This window comes from Perca flavescens, chromosome 22 (genome assembly GCF_004354835.1).
Source record: "Perca flavescens isolate YP-PL-M2 chromosome 22, PFLA_1.0, whole genome shotgun sequence".
NCBI classification, from domain to species: domain Eukaryota; kingdom Metazoa; phylum Chordata; class Actinopteri; order Perciformes; family Percidae; genus Perca; species Perca flavescens.
In genome coordinates, this window is record NC_041352.1 from 20722149 (window position 1) to 20742933 (window position 20785).

At 40.2% G+C, this 20785-nt stretch overlaps 1 protein-coding gene across 1 annotated transcript in view; it reads right to left on the bottom strand.

Annotated features, from left to right (window-relative positions):
- Positions 1 to 1710: 1710 nt before the first annotated feature.
- Positions 1711 to 20785, bottom strand: part of gpr158a (G protein-coupled receptor 158a) — an 84964-nt gene continuing 65889 nt past the window's right edge. The window contains exons 7-12 of the mRNA XM_028569997.1: positions 15731 to 15840; positions 13442 to 13680; positions 11076 to 11214; positions 8746 to 8851; positions 6763 to 6909; positions 1711 to 6133 (exon numbers count right to left, since the gene is read on the bottom strand). Coding sequence (XP_028425798.1) covers positions 4280 to 6133; positions 6763 to 6909; positions 8746 to 8851; positions 11076 to 11214; positions 13442 to 13680; positions 15731 to 15840 — 2595 coding nt within the window. The 3' untranslated portion in view covers positions 1711 to 4279. The remainder of the gene's footprint in view (positions 6134 to 6762; positions 6910 to 8745; positions 8852 to 11075; positions 11215 to 13441; positions 13681 to 15730; positions 15841 to 20785) is intronic.

Here is a 20785-nt window from a genome sequence, read left to right on the forward strand (position 1 = left end):
AACTGAGGGATGCTAGGCTACGGCAAGCATACTAGCTGAGAGAACGGAGTAGATTGAACTGAGAATGTGACGTATTCCATAGTGTAACGGTGGGATATTGCAGTGTTCTTATTTTCGGCTCTAAGACAAGTAGAACTGCAGTCACGTTTCCTTTGTGTTCCACCGACCTCTGATGTGGAAATGTCACGGGCCCAGTGTGTACAATTTTATAAAACAAATGCCTAAATAAATAAAGTTTTGACGTCAGAAAAAAAAAATACCTTCTTTACTTGTCATAATCTATTGCTTGTTATGGGTCTTATGGGTTGAACACAATCATAGTTGTTTTAGAGCCTGTATGAGCTGGATCTAAGGTCGTCGATTTTCTAAATAATTACAATGAAATAAACACACCTTCTCATTTGAAATAGCTTTCCTACAAGGACAAAGGCTCGCTTTCAAAATATACAGTATAGTATTCATTATTCATCACCCAGAGCAGTAGGCCTACAAATCCAATGTGGCAGTGATTCCATAGTCACTTTAAAAAAATGTAGTTGTTGTCATACCGTAGCAACGGTCCCTTGGTACGATGCTGCATATGATGGATGGCGGCGAACATGTGGTCCATAAATATTACATAGAGCCATAAAATCATTACAATCAATCCATGCACGTTGACAGTTCTACTAAGACACCGTTTCCTATAGGAGCTCATAAAGCAGAGGTGATGACATATCTCACGCTGCAAGGCAAACACTCCACATCTGAAATAGTTCAGACGAGCCCCCAACAAGTCAATGGCGGCGGTCATTTCACAGGGATATAAGACGTAGCATCTAAATCACGTCTATAGAGGCTAGCTGTAGAATTAAACACAATCGGCCGTAAAAGGTTACAAATATTTGTCACTGGATTCTTTTCAGTTTGTGCCAACAAAATTGAGCTATTAAAGAACCGTGTTTAATCAAATAGGACTTTCACTGACGAGCACTGATTTTTCTTTTTTTTTTTTATTATCAGTTAGTAAGGACTCCTACAGAGCTCAGATATTGAAGAATTTGACAGCAATTATAGATAATTACAATCAGTGACAACATTCAGTGATACCATATGATTCTCACAAGATACCATAAAGTACCGTAGATGCTATATTGATACATAGGTTTCCTCACGACTGCAGTTATTGTTGAAAATATAAGTAGGAGATTTCTTTTCTTCACTTGGATAGTGCACGATGAATATTTGGACATTTTGATACAAAACACTGAACAAATCAAAAACCTCAAAAGGTTTAGTCAGATTATTAATTGATAACCTCAGTGCCGAGTTTAATTCTAAAATGATCATCTTAATTAATCAATGGGGCTGTACTTGAATTAAACTGGGAAGAACATGCATTACGCTACTTGTGAACTTTCAAAACAGAAACCTAATGGAAAAACTGAAGACTGCCATTGTTTTCTTAAATTAAAAAGGTGCTCTAAGCGATGTCATGCGTTTTTTAGGCTACAACATTTTTTGTCACATACAGCAAATCACTATCCGCGAGCTGCCGGTCCCCTGAACACACTGTAAAAAAAAAACTGGTCTCTGTAGACAGCCCAGGCTCAACAAACGGCAACAAAAACAAACTGTTTTCAACCTGCACCACCAAACATAAACAGCGTTCCAGCCAATAACCGACAAGAAGGATTTGGGGGCACGGAAGGGAGGGGGAGGGGACAGGATGAGGAGGAGGGAGGTGCAACCTAGTCTCGTTTTGTTTGAAAATACTTTGAACGTCAACAAGAAGTAACATCACCCAACGTAGCTTAAAGCACCTTTAAAGGAAAGTTCCGCTTTATAAAAACTTGGGGTTTTATTTTTGTAGCTGTGGTAACATTGGACTCAACAAAGTAATTTCTAAGATCTGAAAACAAGATGACATCGCTACAACAAAGTCTGATCAGACACGTTGTAAACAAGCTAACAGTTTAGCTGAATAATTGAAACCATTTCATTTCACATTAAAATCGAAAGGGAGTGTGGCCAAAAGTGCGAGATCAGTGAAACTCTTCGACTGGTTCCAGGCCTCTGAATCTCCAATTTATCGAGCGGTTCATGGTGTCCTGTCTTGTGTTCTCTGACGGCCATTTCCCTTTATTGGAGAATGAATCCACCTATTAGAGCTTTTTAGGTGCGATTAAAAATAGTAATCTTTATATTCAAGAGCCAAAAAAATAGCTACATCTTAAAACTAAAAATCACAATGGCCACAAAAACCGGGCAAAACCATGGATGAGATTAAGGCAGCAGTACACGTTGTACTTACAAAAACAAAAACTATTATACAGTATTACTATATTTCTATGATCGTTGAGAAATTGGCTAACATGACCACTATGTTAAGTTAAATGCATTAAATGAAACAAAATGGCAGTTCAGTGTGACTATCAGGCTACCATAAACCCTCATCGCATAGGGAAACTGTGTGCACACACAACTACGTTAAGTATGGTAGGTCAAAGTAGAACCAGGAAGTTGGTCTGTAAACAAAAAGGTTGGGTAATAATGAGGGCCACACGGAATCTGCGAGCGCAGAATTCTGCAGATTTTCTGCAGATTTAAAAAAAAATCTGAATGTTAACACATCTCCACGACAAGCAAGCAAGTCAAAACAAGTCCGCTATATTCCGCAGATTTTAATTCTGGATGACCGCTGAAAACAGTAAAAAAGATTCCGTTTGGGTCTGGTAATAATTATATTTTACCCGTCGCCTTCATTTGTATGTATGCTAATCTGATTGCATTGGTTTGTTGCCAAATTAGACTTTGTTGTGGTGATGTTGCAGGTTCCAGGTCTCAGCAAGTTATTGTTACCAATCGTAAAAGATGGCCCAAGTTAAAATAAACCAATATTATCCTTTTAAGCAGCAGGTTCTATCAGCTGTTAGTAAAATGAAATTGGTGACCTGCTCCCCTTTTAGTTTTGGTGTTTGAGACAGAGGGAATGTAAGGACAGAAAGTGCTACCAAGACATGATCATGGATGAAACTCCAGATGTTCAACTACAGAATTACATTTTCACTTTAAATTCATGATATTGTGTCCACAGACACAGACACCCCTCCCCCACACACCCACACACACTTTGTGCAAGCCAACACAAAGACTCATGCTGGATTCATAAACAAAGTATTTTTCTCTCTCTACTTTTTACAGTGTACATATGAGCCATTTTGACACACATTCATGTTAATGCTGCTCTCATATAATCTTCACCACCCTGAATGAGCTTTAGAAATATTAAAGCAGGAAAAGGAGTGCCTCTGGTATTAAAAAAAACAACATTATATATGTGTCAACACATTAACTGCTTTAGTTGACAAACTGGTAGGGTCCGACTACTCTCGATACCTGGCTGTGCATGCTGTTTATATAATTCACCGTCACAAAGTGCTGAAGGAGAAGCCACTTGCTTTACTTCAGACTGATACAAGACAATGCTAGTTAGTTAGGCACATACAGTACATCTCTGCAGACTTGGAAGCATTTTAATCTGCTGAGAACTACAATTAAATAGATCTAAACAAAAAACATGTCTAAGTTTGGTCGGTGTGTGATATCCTGTGTGGTATCATGCCATGAAGTTGAAAATGAGCAGACAAAATTTACAAGAAGAACAGAGTCTGTCCTCAGTTATTTTATTTATGGAGTTGGCTAAAGTGCTATAGACGGATTCCTCACAGAGTCCTTCCCTCTTTGCCAAGGACTGGACACAAACTAATCATTTACTGCCTTATATCCAACGTTTATCTTTGCAAATGTTCCCTTATTCTTTGGCTTTCACTTTTGCTGTTTCGTACATCAACCTTAATTTCATAATTATTTTTCTCTACAAATCCTATCATCTGTACAAGTCCTATCTTAGTCCATTAAGTGACGATGTTAATGCACAAAAAGAACCATGTATGAATTGTTGACTGAATACAGAACATGAAAAATGCAGATTTTCAACATTGCTTATGAAGTGAAAAGGATGACTCAAAAGTTGCATAATTAGTCTAAGATTTATCTTCAGGATTTTCCTGTAATAATCTGGAATGCTCGTCATGACTTTGTTTTGTTTTTTTGTACATATTTGTTTTCAAAATAGGTAAAACAGGAACAAAACCTTGTAAAGGAAGGCAACTTGTGGAACTTGATCAACTTTTCTTCCAAGCCACCATACCAATAGTAAAAGGTAATATTTAACGATTTCAAAGTGAAAAAGGATACGTCAATAACTATAATTTCAGTGGTCCATTAGGGTTGAGTGTCATGCCTTCTTGCTTGATGTGCTATCCTCAAAGTCCCAGGGACAAACATCTGCCTTTTTAGCAGAACCTGCAGATCCGCCTTTTGGTTTCACTACACTTGTGTCTGTACCTTTTTTATCTGACGTATCCTCAAAATCCCACGGACAGACTTCAGCTGGCTTTGATTTGGCTGCTCCAACATTCACACTTTTCCTTTTTTCTACCACCAGCACTTCCTGATGACTCTCTATATCCCACGGGCATACCTCAGCCATTTTTTGTTGGCTCACGTGTTTCTCTGAAGATTTACTCTTGTCCTTAGCTTTTGTTCTACTTTTCTCATCATCAGCGTCTTTTGATTTCTCTTTCTCAACTGTTCTTGTGGAAGGTGTACCCTTCTTTTTTGAAGGAGATTCCTTGGTTTTGGATGCTCGAGAGGGACTAGGTGTCCTCTCAGAACTTGGAGATACGGCAGTGCTGTCGTAGTCCCAGGGACATACATCAGCTTTTGAAGATGGCGGCTGGAGTGAGCCTCCTGTTTTGGATGGATCTGAAAGGGTACTTCTCTCTTTCCCATCCACAGGAGAGGTGCCTTTTCTTTGTGTTGTCATATCTGGTGAACAAGCCAGCTCTGTTGTCTTTTGGGTCTCTTCGAAGTCCCATGGACAAACCTCTTCCTGTTTTTTGTTGGAGCTTTCTGCTGTAGAATGAGGCTGCTGGGTCTTAGCAGGTTTGCTTGCCTGACTGTAGGTTTGTTGCTTTGGGCTTTCCACTTGACTGCCTTGACTTTCACCTCCATCTTCCCATGGACATATCTCCGCTCGTACAGCGGTTGTCTTCTGAATTTCCTGTGAATGCCTGCCACTCGATGGAGATTGATCAGACGCTTTCTGCTTCTGAGATTTGCCTCCCTTGGTGCTACCTCCGTGAACCGTCGTGGTTTCCTTTGGTGCGATGGATACATGCTTTTGGACCTTGTTTTCAGACGGAGTTGGGAGATCCTCCACTTCCCAGGGACACACTTCTGAGACATCGTAGAGGTCCTTTCCCTTGACTGGATCGGAACAGATAGTAGGCTGGCTGCCGCTCACTGGCTGTTTCATGATCCTGCCTATTGGCGCAGTCTGTTTGTACTCAACCGACTGGCTAATAATCATCTTGGGTTGGCACTCATTTTCTGGCTCTGCATTGGCCCTTGTGTCTTTGCTCTTTGGCTGACTCTTCTTATTGCTCTCCTCCGTGCTCTGGGTCTTTCCTGTGAACACCAAAGTCTTCTCTTTGGCACTGGCGATGACACTGAGGGACTTTTGCAGCATGGAGGCTCTAGGATGAATTGGTTTCTTGTCAGCAGTGAGGTTATGGGCGCTGGCTGACTTGCAGACCAAAGGAACTGATTCTGTAGATTCACTGGGGACACTTACGTTCTCACTGGACTGCTTCTTGACCAGCTTCTTGCCCATAAGTGTATCCAGGAGGGAGCCTTCAGCTGGGGTCACCTCCATCTTGTCTGTCGCTGAGCTGTTGGAGTCTTCACCCTGGTCACGGACGTGGTCGTAGCTGCTGTGGGACTTCTTGAGGGAGAAAACCTTGTTCTTTAGCGTCTCCTCTTTCGCTGGCTTTCCTGGGTGAGTCGAATCAAATGGGTTCTTCTTTAACATGCAGATGCTGTTGCGGTTGCTCCCGTGTTCTCCAGCTTCCTTGTCTTCGCGGCTGCATTGCCGGTGCACCGATTCTGGAATCTCAGTAATGCGCCTCATCAGCGAGCGACCCAACCCTTTCTTGGAGCTCCGTTTCTTCTGGAGATGAGGGTTGTTTGCCAGCATCTTCTTCCTCTTGTAAATCTCCAACTGGGAGTAGAGTTTCTTCAGCTCCTCCTACGTATTCATGACAGAATTGAGAGGAAAGACAAAGGCAAAGTGATCAGCTGCCTGTTAGGACAAATGAATGCAATTATACAGCTTAAAAAATGAATTTCTAATTAAAACACAAAAACGCAGACATTCTACTGCACATTGAACATGCAGTACAAATTCATGACACTTGACTACAAACGCTTGTTAAATAATGCACTACGGAATATCACATGCGTGCTGAAAAAAAGCAAGGACAGGACAGTCTCGACAGCATCAAATAAGGAAACAAAGTGTGTTTTAATGTCTGAAACAGCCTCAAAGCTCAGGTCTTTAATTTATTGTTTTTCTGTCTCTATGCCCATCCGATACAATGAATGCCTTCTGGTAAATAGGCTTGCCCAAATCTTTTTGTAGAGAGACTTCTTCAGCTCTAACAGACAAACAGAAATCTCAGCTCACGTTGGTACGTTTTTCCCAAAGACTGTCGCAAGACCTTACGCCACAGCCATTAATAGAACTGAGATGGCTCGTTTCGTCTGGTGTCTGCAATACAGTAAAGAACTGCCATGGCTCAGTATTTTTGGAGGATTCAAAAGATGTCACCAGGTTATACAATGGAGAATGAAAGGTTAAAAGGAGACACGGCTTACCCGAATGTCCTCAGGATCCAGACTGTGTTCGCTCCACGCTGATGTGATGCTGCTATTGAGATACGACCCGGAACGACCCATGTCCAGCTCGTCCTCATAGGCCTCAGAGGCTATATCCTCTCTCATGTGGGTGTCTGCAAACAGGAACTGGTGGTGTGGCATAAAGAAGAACAAAATTGGCTGTTGCGCTGTTGCAAAGGTGTAGCTAAGCCAGTTTCCAGTTATGGAAAGCGTAGGTAATGACCGGTTGTTGTGACCGTTCCAGCGCTTTGCATTGTGGGACACAGTAGGGGAGGTAGGCTGTTCCAATGCATTTCCGAATCAGTACAACATGCAGGTATTTTTGCCATACTGCAGATTTTGCTTTAGTTTGCATACTGCATACTACATGGCCAAATCAGTACGCCTACTATACTGCTAGTATAGTTGGCAGTTTGGAATACAGCTAGAGTAATCAATGTGTCTTCATCCTGGGTTTTGTTTCTTGTTATATTTATTAGGTTCTTCTCATGTATCATGTCTTGTTTTACTTCCTGCCTTGTGTGTTTTCCCGCCTTTATGATTGTCTGCCCGCCCTGATGTGTTTCAGTTGTTCCTCATCAGCCCTCATGTCACCTGTTGCTCGTTAACACACTTTTTTTCTTTTGTATATTAAAGCTGTTTCATGCTTCTTGCGTTCAGAGCGGTCGGCGCGATATGATGCAAATGCAGCCTGTGCGCGGAGGGTCTGATCGCTGAGCCGCGCACCTTCAAGATATTGTAACAACGCGGACACGGTCGCATAGACCACGTTGAAATGATTTGCTACAGGTGAGAAGAAGTCCGTTCTCTGAGCTGCTCTGACCGCAATCAGTATGAAAGACCAGACGCTTCGCGGCGACCATGCGCCGTCCGCAGCACCCCGACCGCGCTGAAAGCAAGAAGCATGAAACAGCTATTAGTCTTGGTGTTCTCTTGTCTCAGTTTCAGATTGTCTGCATTTGTTCCTGACTCTCAATGTATCTTTCAGTGTTAGTCGTTTTAAGTGTTCTTGGTTTTTTGAATTTTAGCCTTATGTTTAAAGCTAGCTTAATCAGTGACACAATGTGTAAGTCTGTCTCAATACTTTCTGACTTCCCTAGTCTGTCTGTGCCTCTCACCCCAGAGCCCATTGGTTCTCACTGAAGATATAAATCTTGAAAAACATGTCACAAATATATAGCTTCATTTCTTTTGAAAGTTATTTCCTAAAACAGCTCTAGTCTTTAACAAATGTTACTCAAACAGGAGTAAATAGTGCATTTGTTTTGGACTATTTTTCAGCTGCGCATTAATCCATTTTTGGTGCTTTGGTTACAGTAGCAGAATGGTGTATGTGGGATTGACTCAAAATAACGTTTATTAAAGTTTCCATGTTTATCATCATTAAGGAACATGTCCCCCAGTGCAACAGTGTGGCTCACTGATGTGTTTTTAATAGTTGTTGGCTCTATGGCACAGAGGAATAAGATATAACAGGCTTCGGATATACAGAAAATACTAACTAGAAATACTAACAATTCATTGTTTCTTCTGGTCCTTTCATGGGATGTTGACAATAAGCAAAATATATAATACTGACTGAATTAAATATGAAAGGTCCCATGGCATGAAAATGTCACCTTGAGGTTTTTTAACATTAATATGAGTTCCCCCAGGCTGCCTATGTTCCCCCAGTGGCTAGAAATGGCGATAGGTGTAAACCGAGCCCTGGGTATCCTCCTCTACCTTTGAGAAAATGAAAGCTCAGATGGGCCGATCTGGAATCTTGCTCCTTATGAGGTCATAAGGAGCAAGGTTACCTCCCCTTTCTCTGCTTCGCAGTATTAGGGGACCACTAAGGCCTATATAAAAGCATCCAAAGAGCACCATGTCATGGGAACTTTAAATATAAGTAAGTATAAGTATAAGTAATAATAAGTAAGAATACAACAATTAAATTTAGCATTTGTTGTTGATGTTTACCTTAGGGATGAGGAGTAGACCCAGTGTTACTGTTACAGTTAAGTGGGTGTGGGTGAAGAACAGCAGCAGCATCCAGTCTGGATGGAGCTCTGGAGCAAGAGTGAACCTGTCAGGACGTAAAGAGAAGCAAAGAGGAAAGATATACAAGATGTAAGAAACAGGAAAGAGAGAGGAATTTAATCTAGTAGGAGTACAGGAGCAGGGATATCCAGATGTTTACCTAATGTTTAATCAAACATTTTACTGGCTGCAGATAGCATTACTATAAGGTATAGAACAGTATGCATAATAATATGCAGAGTCATTAATCAAACTGTTCAACCTCACTGTGTTCATTAAGAGTTTAGTATCTGTGCTCACATTTCTTTCCACTACAACAGTTTTGTTAATAAACACATTCTAAACATCTTTATGATAGCGGATTGTCATCCAAAAAATGCAGTGAAGTATGACTAAAATATGCTATGATATTTATACAGGTTGTTCTGTCTGCAGTAAACCTCTTAGTTACAGGTGGAGCCAGGAGAGACACAGACCAGACTTACTGTTTTCAGCCAAAGTAGATTTATACACTGTCTGTCTAGGCATCAATTCCACTGCCTCATATAATTTTCCACTTGAGTGATCCTTTCGCCGGCAAGGACACAATATTTTCCTCATTCTTTCAATTGGATTCACAGTAAAAGGGAGTGACCTTGATCTGTTCAGAAGATTCGGCCTATTTATACATCAGACAATAATACACTGGGTTGACTGTGGTGCAGCAGTTGGTGGAAAATGAGACTATTACTGACAGAAACAAAGATAGTGCAAGGAAAAGCTCCAGCCTTTTATTTAAAATGGCTTTCAGCACAGTAAGACCTCATGCGCACTAAAGATATGAAGGTATGTCCTGTCAGATGCTAATTCAACCACCAGAGAGCCTCTATCCAAGCAAATGTCATCTAGCAGACTCAATACGTTGTCGAAGTTGGCAAATGGCTAATTAACGAACAGTTATGTGATAATAGCTTAGAGGCATGTATGAAGGCAAAGGTCCAGCATATGAAATGTCCCAAAGCTTTGAAGTCTTCCCTCATCTAGGTTTTGTGAGGAGTTTCTGTGCAGATGAGGATTTAATAACCTTGGCATGCTGTCGCCTCTCAGCCTGCAGCGTCTCACTGAAAACACTCGCACACATCACACCACATCAACGTTCCCTTCATCTTCTCTCAACATCCCACTCACGCCTGGACCTGGCTAAAACCTGATGACTATCACAGCAAACAAGGAAGCCAGAGCTTTAACTGGTCACTGTGGGATCAAATAGAAGGTTTTGTGAGTAACATAAATGGATGCCGGATGCCTCTAACAAGCCCCAGTGTACACTGTGGTCTCTGGTGGCAGCCAGTCAGAGTAACTAGCCACACCAGGCAACTTTCCAATTTATTAGGGGTCTCGTTTGGCTATTTTCTGGAGAGAAAAGCCTCACAACAAGGCTGAGGAGGCAGTTTAAAGGCTTTGGCAAAGTAATCTCAAAGAGCCAGATGTTCAAATACCATCAAAACGATTAAAAACTCATTAACTATCAGGTTATACATCGATGATGCACACTTTTTTTTGTAATGGATGTTAATTTATAACTGAAATATATGGCTGCCAATAATTCAGGCTATTTTTGCGGTCTTGAAAAAAACATTAATCATTCTGTCATGGTTCATTAGTAAATAATGTGATGGAGCTGAGCTCTCAATTAGAGGGGACTCCAGTTAGGAATGGCTGTGGCGATGTCAGCTGAAAGGCCTCATTTATAAACTGCACGGTGCAGCTTTTTGACATGTACACTGGAGGTACAGGGCTGATTTCACTACAATATAAAAACAACTCCCTGATGAACAGAGGGGTTGAAACTCATGTGGCAGCCTATTTGTGATCAAAATGAGAATCTACTGGAGGACATAAACGTCAAAATGACAACAGCGGAGGGCAATCAAAGACTATGATATTACTAGTAAATGTGGAACATGTTGTAAATGTGTGTGACAGTATCTGCACGTTAAAGAAAATGCTTCTTTTAGTAATCATGTTGATTTTATCCCCAGATGTGTGGGGGGAACTTCACCAGGTCTATTATGATTATGGTAATTAAGATAATTAAGGAATTGTATTTATTCAAGATTTTCCTGTGAAAAGTTGAAAAGGAAAATTCATGCAAATTACACAAAATGATATCCTAGTGGTATCTGGATATGTAGACAATTTTGTTGCTAAGATTTTGAGACATATTTCTCTGATATTCAATCACATATACCCACTAAGGAATCCGGATGACTGGGAAGAGGAGTTCTCACCTGATGATATAGAATATCGCCGTCAGAACTAGTTCGTTGTGAACAGCGATGGCCATGTAGCGAGGCTCATGGAACGCAGACGGCACCGTCCTTACAGCATAACAAAGGTACACTGCCCACAGCAGGAAGAGGAACTCCGCTGTGAAGTGAGATTGAAAAAGAGGTGGTGAACACAATGAACATACGGGTCAAGAAATAATTTATATGTAGTGCACAGGCTTTTCAGGCCAAAAAAAGGGGGACGTGCACCCACCAACCAGCCACGTCACAGTTCAGTGCTCTCATGGAGCTGGTGCAAACACAGGTATACAGGAATGTGCCCTGTTTAACACACGCTATCAAACTCATTTGTAACAGCTGTGGTTGTATTCTCTTTGGACAATATATGAATCCCTGTGCTCCTCCATGGCAACCCCATGTAATGGCTCCAAGGTAGCCAACTCCACAGCAATAAACAAGCTGCTTTTTCCATGAAAACCGGGAGCCATTATTTTCACATTCATAGTGTCGTCTGCTTGAACTGTGGGGAGTTAATCACATGTATTTCTCACAACAGGAACAATCGTAAGCATTAGATGTAATTGGCCACTCACATTATTTGTGAAGGTTGTGTGCGGGCATGTGGAGGTTAAAATATCTTAAATGAATCAAAATGAGGTTACAGATTCAGAATTTTTAGACTGATTTCACCTAAATGCATCAAGGATATCCCCAGTTAACACACCAGTCCACCAACCAGCTAGAACACTGCAAATGCATCTCGTCAAGCTATTTTGAGCCCTAAAACCTTACATTCTTCAAAAAAGAAAAGAATTCTGACACTGTAGTAAGAATATTTCAACCAGTTTTCAACTAAAACTAGTATTTTCTAAAGGAAGACGAAATAAGTGGACTTTTGTTGTGTCATACTCCTCTCTCTCTCCCCTCATTACCAGCTTTCCAATAAAGGGAAAATGCACAAAAACAAAATATGAAAAGTTATACAATTGGTAATACTTTCTAATAAGGCAGCCTTTATAAAGGGTTTATAAACTGTAACTAATGGCCTCATTAATAGCTCATTAGTCATTAACTACACCTTAATATATCAGTTTTATACCATAAATATGAACAACTTTTGGTTTGCCAGTTTGTAAGAAACCTCTCTGGCTGGAGTACTGTATATCCTGCTTTTTTTAGCTAGTTCAGAGCATATGGACATTTTATTGACAGCATATTAACAATCATTATTGCTTATTAGAAAGTGTGACACCTTTGAAACTTTATTAATTGGAATGTAAGACACTTGGGGAGGATGGCCACCAGCCAAAGCGATTTTCACATTGCAACCTAACAAAGTCATTCATGAACCCTTTATAAATAGTGCCTTATTAAAAAGATGACCAAAATGCTGTTTTTACAGAGCATGAACCATACAAATGCTGGTGGGTCTGCAGGAATATGAGAGAAATGTAATTAAATGGAATATAATGTTTGAGATTAAATGAACACATCATTGCAACGCTGAAGCTGCAGTTTTGTTGTGCATACTAAATAAATCCTTACTGGTTTGAAACTAGCTTTTTGCATGTTTTGTAGAGGATTTTTTTTTAAATGTATTACAATTATACCCTTGACTGCAAGTGTTTGCAGGTGCGGATTTCAAAATCAGAAAGATTCATTGCATCTGGTTGTGTGTGTAATTCATGAGCTCTGTGTGTGCTGACTTTCACTTCCCTATTACCAACCTATTTTTACCTCCTAATAAACAGATGACAATGTGCCTTCAGTATACAGTATCACAGCATGTAGGCTCTGCTGGGGGTCCATCTGTTTTCCCAGAAGTCAAAAAGGACCACGGTTCTCTTTCATTTCAGCATTTTGAGTCAGCAGACATAAAACAGCATGCAGATTTTTTCAAGCCTAAAGGGCTGCTTTCCGACCATCTTTGATTTCTCATCTGCCTTTATCTGCTGTTGGTTGCCCTCTCCTCCATGCACAACACGGGAAAATATCCATAAGTGTAGCACCTGGTGGAGAGGATTAATGTCTACTTTTGGGAAATGTAAGAGCATTGCCAAATGTAGATGGAGGCAAACTGTTTTACTCATCCAACTTCTCTTTTCTTGTCTCTCACACTGTTTGATCTCCAAATTCTATCATGCCAAACAAATTACTTCTTGATTTTATGCAATGAATACCTCAAATAACCCACCCACGCACATGCGCACACACACACACACACACACACACACACACACACACACACACACACACACACACACACACACACACACACACACACACACACACAGAGAGAGAGAGAGTTCAGTTCATAAATCATTCCTCAACACCCTATGGAGGCAGAGGGCAGTAGCAGGGCTTACCAACAGCCATCATGTAGTCCCAGCGATCCAGCAGGCACATGCTGAACTGCAGCCCGTTGGGCGTGTATCCCACATCGATGAGAGCCAATTTCCTGTCCGGGTTCTGACAGACGGCAGATGTCCAAGCCACCAGAAACCAGCAGACGATAAGCAGGATGATGCCCAGCAGACGCAACACTCGCCAGCTGGTCATATAGGGGATCCTCTGGGCTGTACGGGACAGGAACACCTTCAGCACCCTGTGGGGAGGAGATGAGAAGCTCACTTTAACAAATAATGTTAGATTATAGCAGAATAATTTCGACAGCATCAAATCAGGGGAAACTTTCTCTCCCACTCTTACTACCCTCTTTCCCCAAACCAGCCTGAGGTCTACTTGTCTAAACTTGTTAACCTGCTGCTGTCATTATGTGTAGGCTAACAAGACGACAACAAAAAAACAAGAGCTAGAAGCAAAGGGAATGTTTTTTCTTGGTGTTTGCAATGCATTCTTAAGTTACTGTACCTATGGCATTGATTATAATACACCATATACAGTACAGGCCAAAGGTTTGGACACACCTTCTCATTCACTGCGTTTTCCATTGTAGATTCTCACTGAAGGCATCAAAACTATGAATGAACACATATGGAATTATGTACTTAACAAAAAAGTGTGAAATAACTGAAAACATGTCTTATATTTTAGATTTTTCAAAGTAGCCACCCTTTGCTTTTTTATTAATAAGGGAAAAAATTTCACTAATTAACCCTGACAAAGCACACCTGTGAAGTGAAAACCATTTCAGGTGACTACCTCATGAAGCTCATTGAGAGAACACCAAGGGTTTGCAGAATTATCAAAAAAAGCAAAGGGTGGCTACTTTGAAGAATCTAAAATATAAGACATGTTTTCAGTTATTTCACACTTTTTTGTTAAGTACATAATTCCATATGTGGTCATTCATAGTTTTGATGCCTTCAGTGAGAATCTACAATGTAAATAGTCATGAAAATAAAGAAACACATTGAATGAGAAGGTGTGTCCAAACTTTTGGCCTGTACTGTAGTTGTTAAAAATATAATAGTTAACCTTGTTCTTTAATTGCCAGAGTTATTTTTCTATGGGATTTCTAATTGGAATCATTTCTATAAGGTAACATGAGGCTTTGCCCTAAAAAGAACTTAAAATATAGAAGTGACACATCTGAATGGTCACATGAATGATGACAAATGCTGGGCCAATAGGGCTGCCTTAATAAGACAAAGCTCATATGGGTGATCTTGTCACACTGATCTTTAGTTTGAAAGAAAAAATAATTTGTATAATATTTTAAAACGCTTAAAATGCATGTAATGTGAGATTACTTTTAACCAGTGATTCCTTTTAACCAGTGATTTTTATGGAGAAGTAAGCCCAGGAGTACACAATACATGTTCTACAGCAAAAAGCTGAAGTATCTAATAATGTATTATTTAAACTTCAGTTTTAATATAATGCAATGCAACATAAATGTCCAGCTCCGAAATGCATCATTATTCAGAGCAGTTATTCTGTGCATTTCTACATGACGGTGTGTTTCACAGTCAAACACAATTAAATTAAATGTGCTCAAACACATGACCAGCCATCGCTATTCTTAGGCTGTGCCCTTCACGCACATTGATGAAGTGTCCACTGCGCTCCCCACTAATGAGCCCCCCATCAAAAATTGATCTGTCCAATATGTTAACTTGCACCTCTACGGGTTTACTCGGCTCCCGCTAGCATAAGCCACATCCTCTTAATCAGCATCTTCATTAGGCCTTTTTGACAGATACACCTGCCAAAAAGCCCCTCAGATGAACAATTTCAAGTGCTTTGCTTTAAATACAGAAGACCCCCTGCCTCACTGTTAGCTATTCAGTGCTGGATAACCCCCCACCCCTCTCATCTCTCCCTTACTTTATCCCCCAGCAGTCCTTTCCCTTCCTCTGATCTCACTCACATTTGTTTCTCTGTTTGTCTCTTGCCCACCATCATTCAATACTACTTTATATACCAGGTCATTTGTGTCCAAAGCACCCTGTGTTTTCTTAATTACATTTACTTGGCATTTTCCTCTTCCACTTAATGAGGCAGTGAATCCATCCCTAAACACGTGCAGCAGTGTAGCCTCGTGATGAATTAGCTGAGGAACATGCTGTCTTGACACTTGGACTTCAGATGTGAGACACAGTGTAATTGCACTTAAAGAGGTCAAAGTAATCTGATTCCCTGGGATGGATAACAATGTTGGTCAAAGGGTTTTGTGTATGTGTGTGCTTTACCTGTACAACTTAAGAGTCAGAGTCCCATAGACGGTAGCGAAACCCAGCAGCCGAACCCATCGCAGAAGGATGCAGCGGAAAACACTCGGCTGAAAATAGAGAATCCCAACCTGCAAGAGGACAGAAGAAGCCTTAAATCGCGGAGGTTATGTAAACAAACTAAGTAAAAAAATAAGTAAGTGAGCCACTGTAAAACTTAAAAACAAATTCCAAGTGCTGCAAAACAATGTTATTCGGTACCTATTAAAAGCACCCCACCGTACTCACATAGGTAGGGAGGAGTTTACAAGAGCTGGTCTACTACCTGTACATCTAAGAGTAGAACAACTTAGGCTGAACCATATGTTTAACATTGTTAATGGTCATGCCCCGAAATATTTATGCTCCAATGTAACTATGGTCCACATGCAGCATAGTCATAATACTAGGGCCAGCATTCGCTCATGCATAGTTCTTAGAGCTACTAATGCAACTAAAAATTATTTTTTCTACACTGGTATCATGGCATGGAATTGTTTGCCTACTACTACAAAACTCCTATCATCACGAAGGATTTTTAAAACGCAGGTAAAGCAGTTTTTATGGAATAAGGTGAATATTTATTGATAAATTGGTGAGTTTGTGTAGCATTTATATTATTATTTTTTGTTTTTCATTTAGTTTGTTTTTTACGTGATGTTTATATTTTTTCAACTTCCTCCTCCATATTGTATGTCTTTCCATAATGGTTTGTTTGCTTTTTGTATATTGTTTTACATGTGAAACACCAAGGACCGTGCTGGAAATAAGTATTTTACTTTAGCATGTTATCCTTTGGATTACTGTTTTTTTTATTGTCTTTATCCAGAAATAAATCAATCAATATAACTGTGAGTGGTTTCTATCTAGATGATAATGGGGCTCTAGCCGCCGGGAAAACCAGACGAATCCACAAGCTCATGTTAAATTTGGTCTGTCAGATACCGTACGTCTGGCCCCCCTCACATTCAGACAGATTTCCAAAAATAAAGGGTATTTCAACAGTAGCATGAATTTTACTCACACTGCTTCTACTTTGTAGTTGTACTACTCATGTTGAGTAGTACAACTAATACTACTATTGGCCCTGCTATTACTGGAACTGTTACTAATATAAATAGTGGTAAAACCCTATTTGTAGAGCCATTTCAAGCAATTTACACCTGATACATCAAAGAGAAAATTCATGAATTTCTTTGGCAACAATAGATAAAACAACAAGCTAGAACAGTGAAGTGCAATTGCATTTCATAACCATCCTTGGCATTACTCAAAATAACAAATCCATTTGAGCCTGCTAACATCATACATAGCTTGCCCTTGAGACAAGGAGAGCATCCACCCATGTGGGCTACAAATACCTAGAAACGCACTGAGATGATGCCCATCCAAGCTCACAAAAAACAAAACACTATGTCTTCCAAAGACATAAAAAGCGCCAAAACAAACAAAAAGAAACAAACATCTGAGGCAACATAATTATCTGTCCGCTGCAGATGTGCAGCGATTTCCCCTGTGGGATTGTTAATGTTAATCGGATTAGCCAAAGCATTATTACATTCCCTCAGGCTGTGGAGAAGAGGCAGGAGAAAGGGTGGCCCACATCCTCATATGCTCCCAAACGCTGGCTGACCGAACAAACTCCTGACAACGCTTGCTCCAGTTGACTCAGCTTTGCAAAGGGAATGTGTCACAGAACAAATAATAAATAGATGAGTGCCATGTATTTATTGAAATTTTTGTACATTTTACAGACAAAAACAGTACAAGGCACATAACATAAAACAGAAAAAAGACCAAGGATCAAATGTAGTAGCTGTAGTATCCACAGTCATAAGTCCGTACATCCATAGGTGTATGCTTACATGAAAAACACACAGCCGTTGTTTATCTCAACACCGTACAGTACAGATGGTACACTACAGGCATTAAGAGAATGTTATATTATTTATAAAATAAATTAAAAAAAATAAATTAAAAAAATAAAACGCTTGGTCCAGCTAGTTATCACTCCAACCATCCACATTCATACTGTTATTCTCAAGAAAATCGAAGAAAACGCTCCAGATTTTCCAAAACTTGTCAAGCTTATTTTTTGTTGTGTAACTTATCTTTTCTAGAGCTAAGTAAAAAGTCATTCCCCTCAACCATTGCGATGTGCCACAAGGCGTGTCTGATTTCCAAGAGCAGGCAATGCATCGTTTGGCTTCTAAAAAACAAATATTCAGTAGAGACCTAACTTTGTTAGAGGTTATAAAGCTGTCTGGGTAGAGATTTAGTGAGCATAATTTAGGGCTAAGGGGCACCTCCTCGCCAGTGATCTGGCTTGCCAGGTCCAACACCTTCCTCCAGAATGAAAGTATCCGTGGACACTCCCACATACAATGGAATAAAGTTCCTTTTTGGTCATTACATTTGACGCAGGTATCTGGTATGTTAATTGTGTTAATTATGTTAATTAAAGCGATGCAACTTAGCTGGGGTTATGTATGGTCTACTTATCCACTTATATTGCAATAGTTTGGAGTTAGTATTTATGGATTGGGTTTGAGCTAGAGAACATGCTTTAGACCATTCCTCATCTGTAATATTCTCCTGCAAGTCTGTTCTCCATGCATGTAGTACGTTTTGTGATGGAGTGCTCAGTTGTTTATCTTAAATGCATACAGGGTGTTGAATTCTACTCTAGGCAGGATGGAAATGCCTCTGAAGCTACATTTTAGACTATCCATGGACACCAAAACTTCCCATGGTTAAAGAAAATATCTAAATAACAATATGTGACTGCTCCTCAGTGGATTCTTTCTTTTTTCATAAAAGAGGGATAGCGGTCTGCCCGCGAATGTTTATCCTTGGACTGCTTCCACCTGATTTGAGTCTGTCAAGTATAAACAAAGGCTAAACACTGTATTGCAGCTACATGAAAAAACACTGAGACTCCAACAGGTAGTCACTGGTTTAAAAGCCTCTCCTACTGTTTAGCCATGGAAAAACTGACTTATGCCTCTAAGGGGAAAATAAAGAACTTATTCAAAATATGGGGACAATTTATAAGAGTCCTTGAAAGTCACTATGCAAGGTGTTTGCTTAATACAAACATAACATCCATATGAAATCCAGGTCAAATTACTTGTATATCTTTTCATTTCTTTATTCTTATTTGCTTGTATTTTGTCTGTTTATGATTTGTTTTGTACGTGTAGAACTTTATATGTGTATCTGTTATGTTATCTTTGAAAACGTAATAAATATATTTTAAAAAAGATAGCAGGCCGGGCCGGCACTGAGCAACTTGCTGACGCACATTTAGGTCCACAGGGACAGAAGAGAGCACAGAAGGATGAGTAAAAAAGCACCGAGGGAAAACACAGATCATGACTCCTTTTAGATAAACTACAAAATTGCATCTGGATCTCTATCACGTGCCAGTTTAAGGCTGGTGTTGTTTATGATGAGATGTAGACGGGGAGGTGTTATCTGCAGCATTGTTTCCTTGAGGGACGGCGCCAAACAATCTGACTGAGTCGTCATGAAAAGGTTAGCTTCTCTTTTAATGGTGCGATCTCACCTGCGGTTTGTTTTTACTGGTCAAAATCACAAAGGAATAGTTTTAGATTTTATTGTTTAAGGTTTTACATTTGCCAACTATATGCTAGACTGTGCCAGTAAAGTTAGGTTATTATTACACAGTTTTGTAAGTAATCATGCACACAAAATATGTTGACGCAGCATCGCTTCTGTCTCTTGAAGTCACTTTTCCTTCCAAGTCTTTTGAACATGCGTGGGATGTGCTCCTTGGCCCTATTTATTATGAGCAGAAATTCTATTTTACTTTCTAATAATAATTTTGTCGAGCTATGGAAGTCCACATGTGGTCACTTGAAAAGCAGATCAGGTCATGGGAGATTTTAATACTGATTGACCGAGCACCAGCACCGGAGCTCTGGGGATGGCAAGGTCACTCGTTTGTTGGTCTGTCCACCACTTTGTTCCCGACTGAAATATCTTGACAAATATTTGATGGATTTCGAGGACATCTGGTGCCACCTCCCAATCTCTGGAGTGTTAACCTTTTGGAACAGGTGACAAAAATGCCAAATATGCTTGTTTCCATGCACATGTGCTTTGATTTTTGCTCATGAGGAGATATTCACTCAAACATTGCCATGACCCTCAGGCTGCACAACGCTGAGCAGAAATTCCTTACACAAGCATAACACATACTTTCCATCAGTAGGGTTTCTGGGAAGAAGACTGGCTGTGAACCCCTGTCAGGGTGCATAAAAAGCAAGATCAGTTTATGGCCCACTTTTCCTTTCAAACCTTCCATTAATAATCAATGCTAAGTGCTTGCAATCTTAATGTAGATTCAGCGCTGTGGGAAAGGAGATGGATTGGGTATTATGTGTGCGTGCATGCAAGCAAGCATGCACATGGGGGGGAGTGAGAGGATCAGGGTGCTGTATACCTATCTAATGGACATCAATATCGAGGAGACAATTATCAACACACTTACTACTCTTCAGCCTGCCTCCCCCTTTTTGTCTTGTCTCAGTTTCAGCATGAGTAAAGGCTTCTGGAAATGGAGTGTTGCCAACATCTAGCAGCCCTCTTAGTAGCCAACATTTTAAATTAGCTTATTATTCTGTTTCAACAATATCACATCAGATGTTACAGATGTTTCTCTTTTTTTAAATGTAATACAGTATCATTTCAATAAAGTTCTTTAAAGTTTTCCTTTGCTTAAATTGCACAGATATAACTGGTACTGAGAACATTTTTAGGAAATATCTACAGTAGGGTTTTCTAGGCAGGTGAACACATCCCAGCTGGATGTCTGCCATGACCATGTTCCTCTGCTTTCCTGGACTCCAGACTCCCCAGACACCTGACTTAACACAACCTGGTTATGCATCTGCCCTCCAAAACAAAGCTTTGCCATTTGGAAACTACAAAACAGAACAGTGTGTTCTACAGCTGCTCACCTGAAAAGAGTAACATTTAGCTTCCATAGGCAGATGCAACTTTTTTAAACTG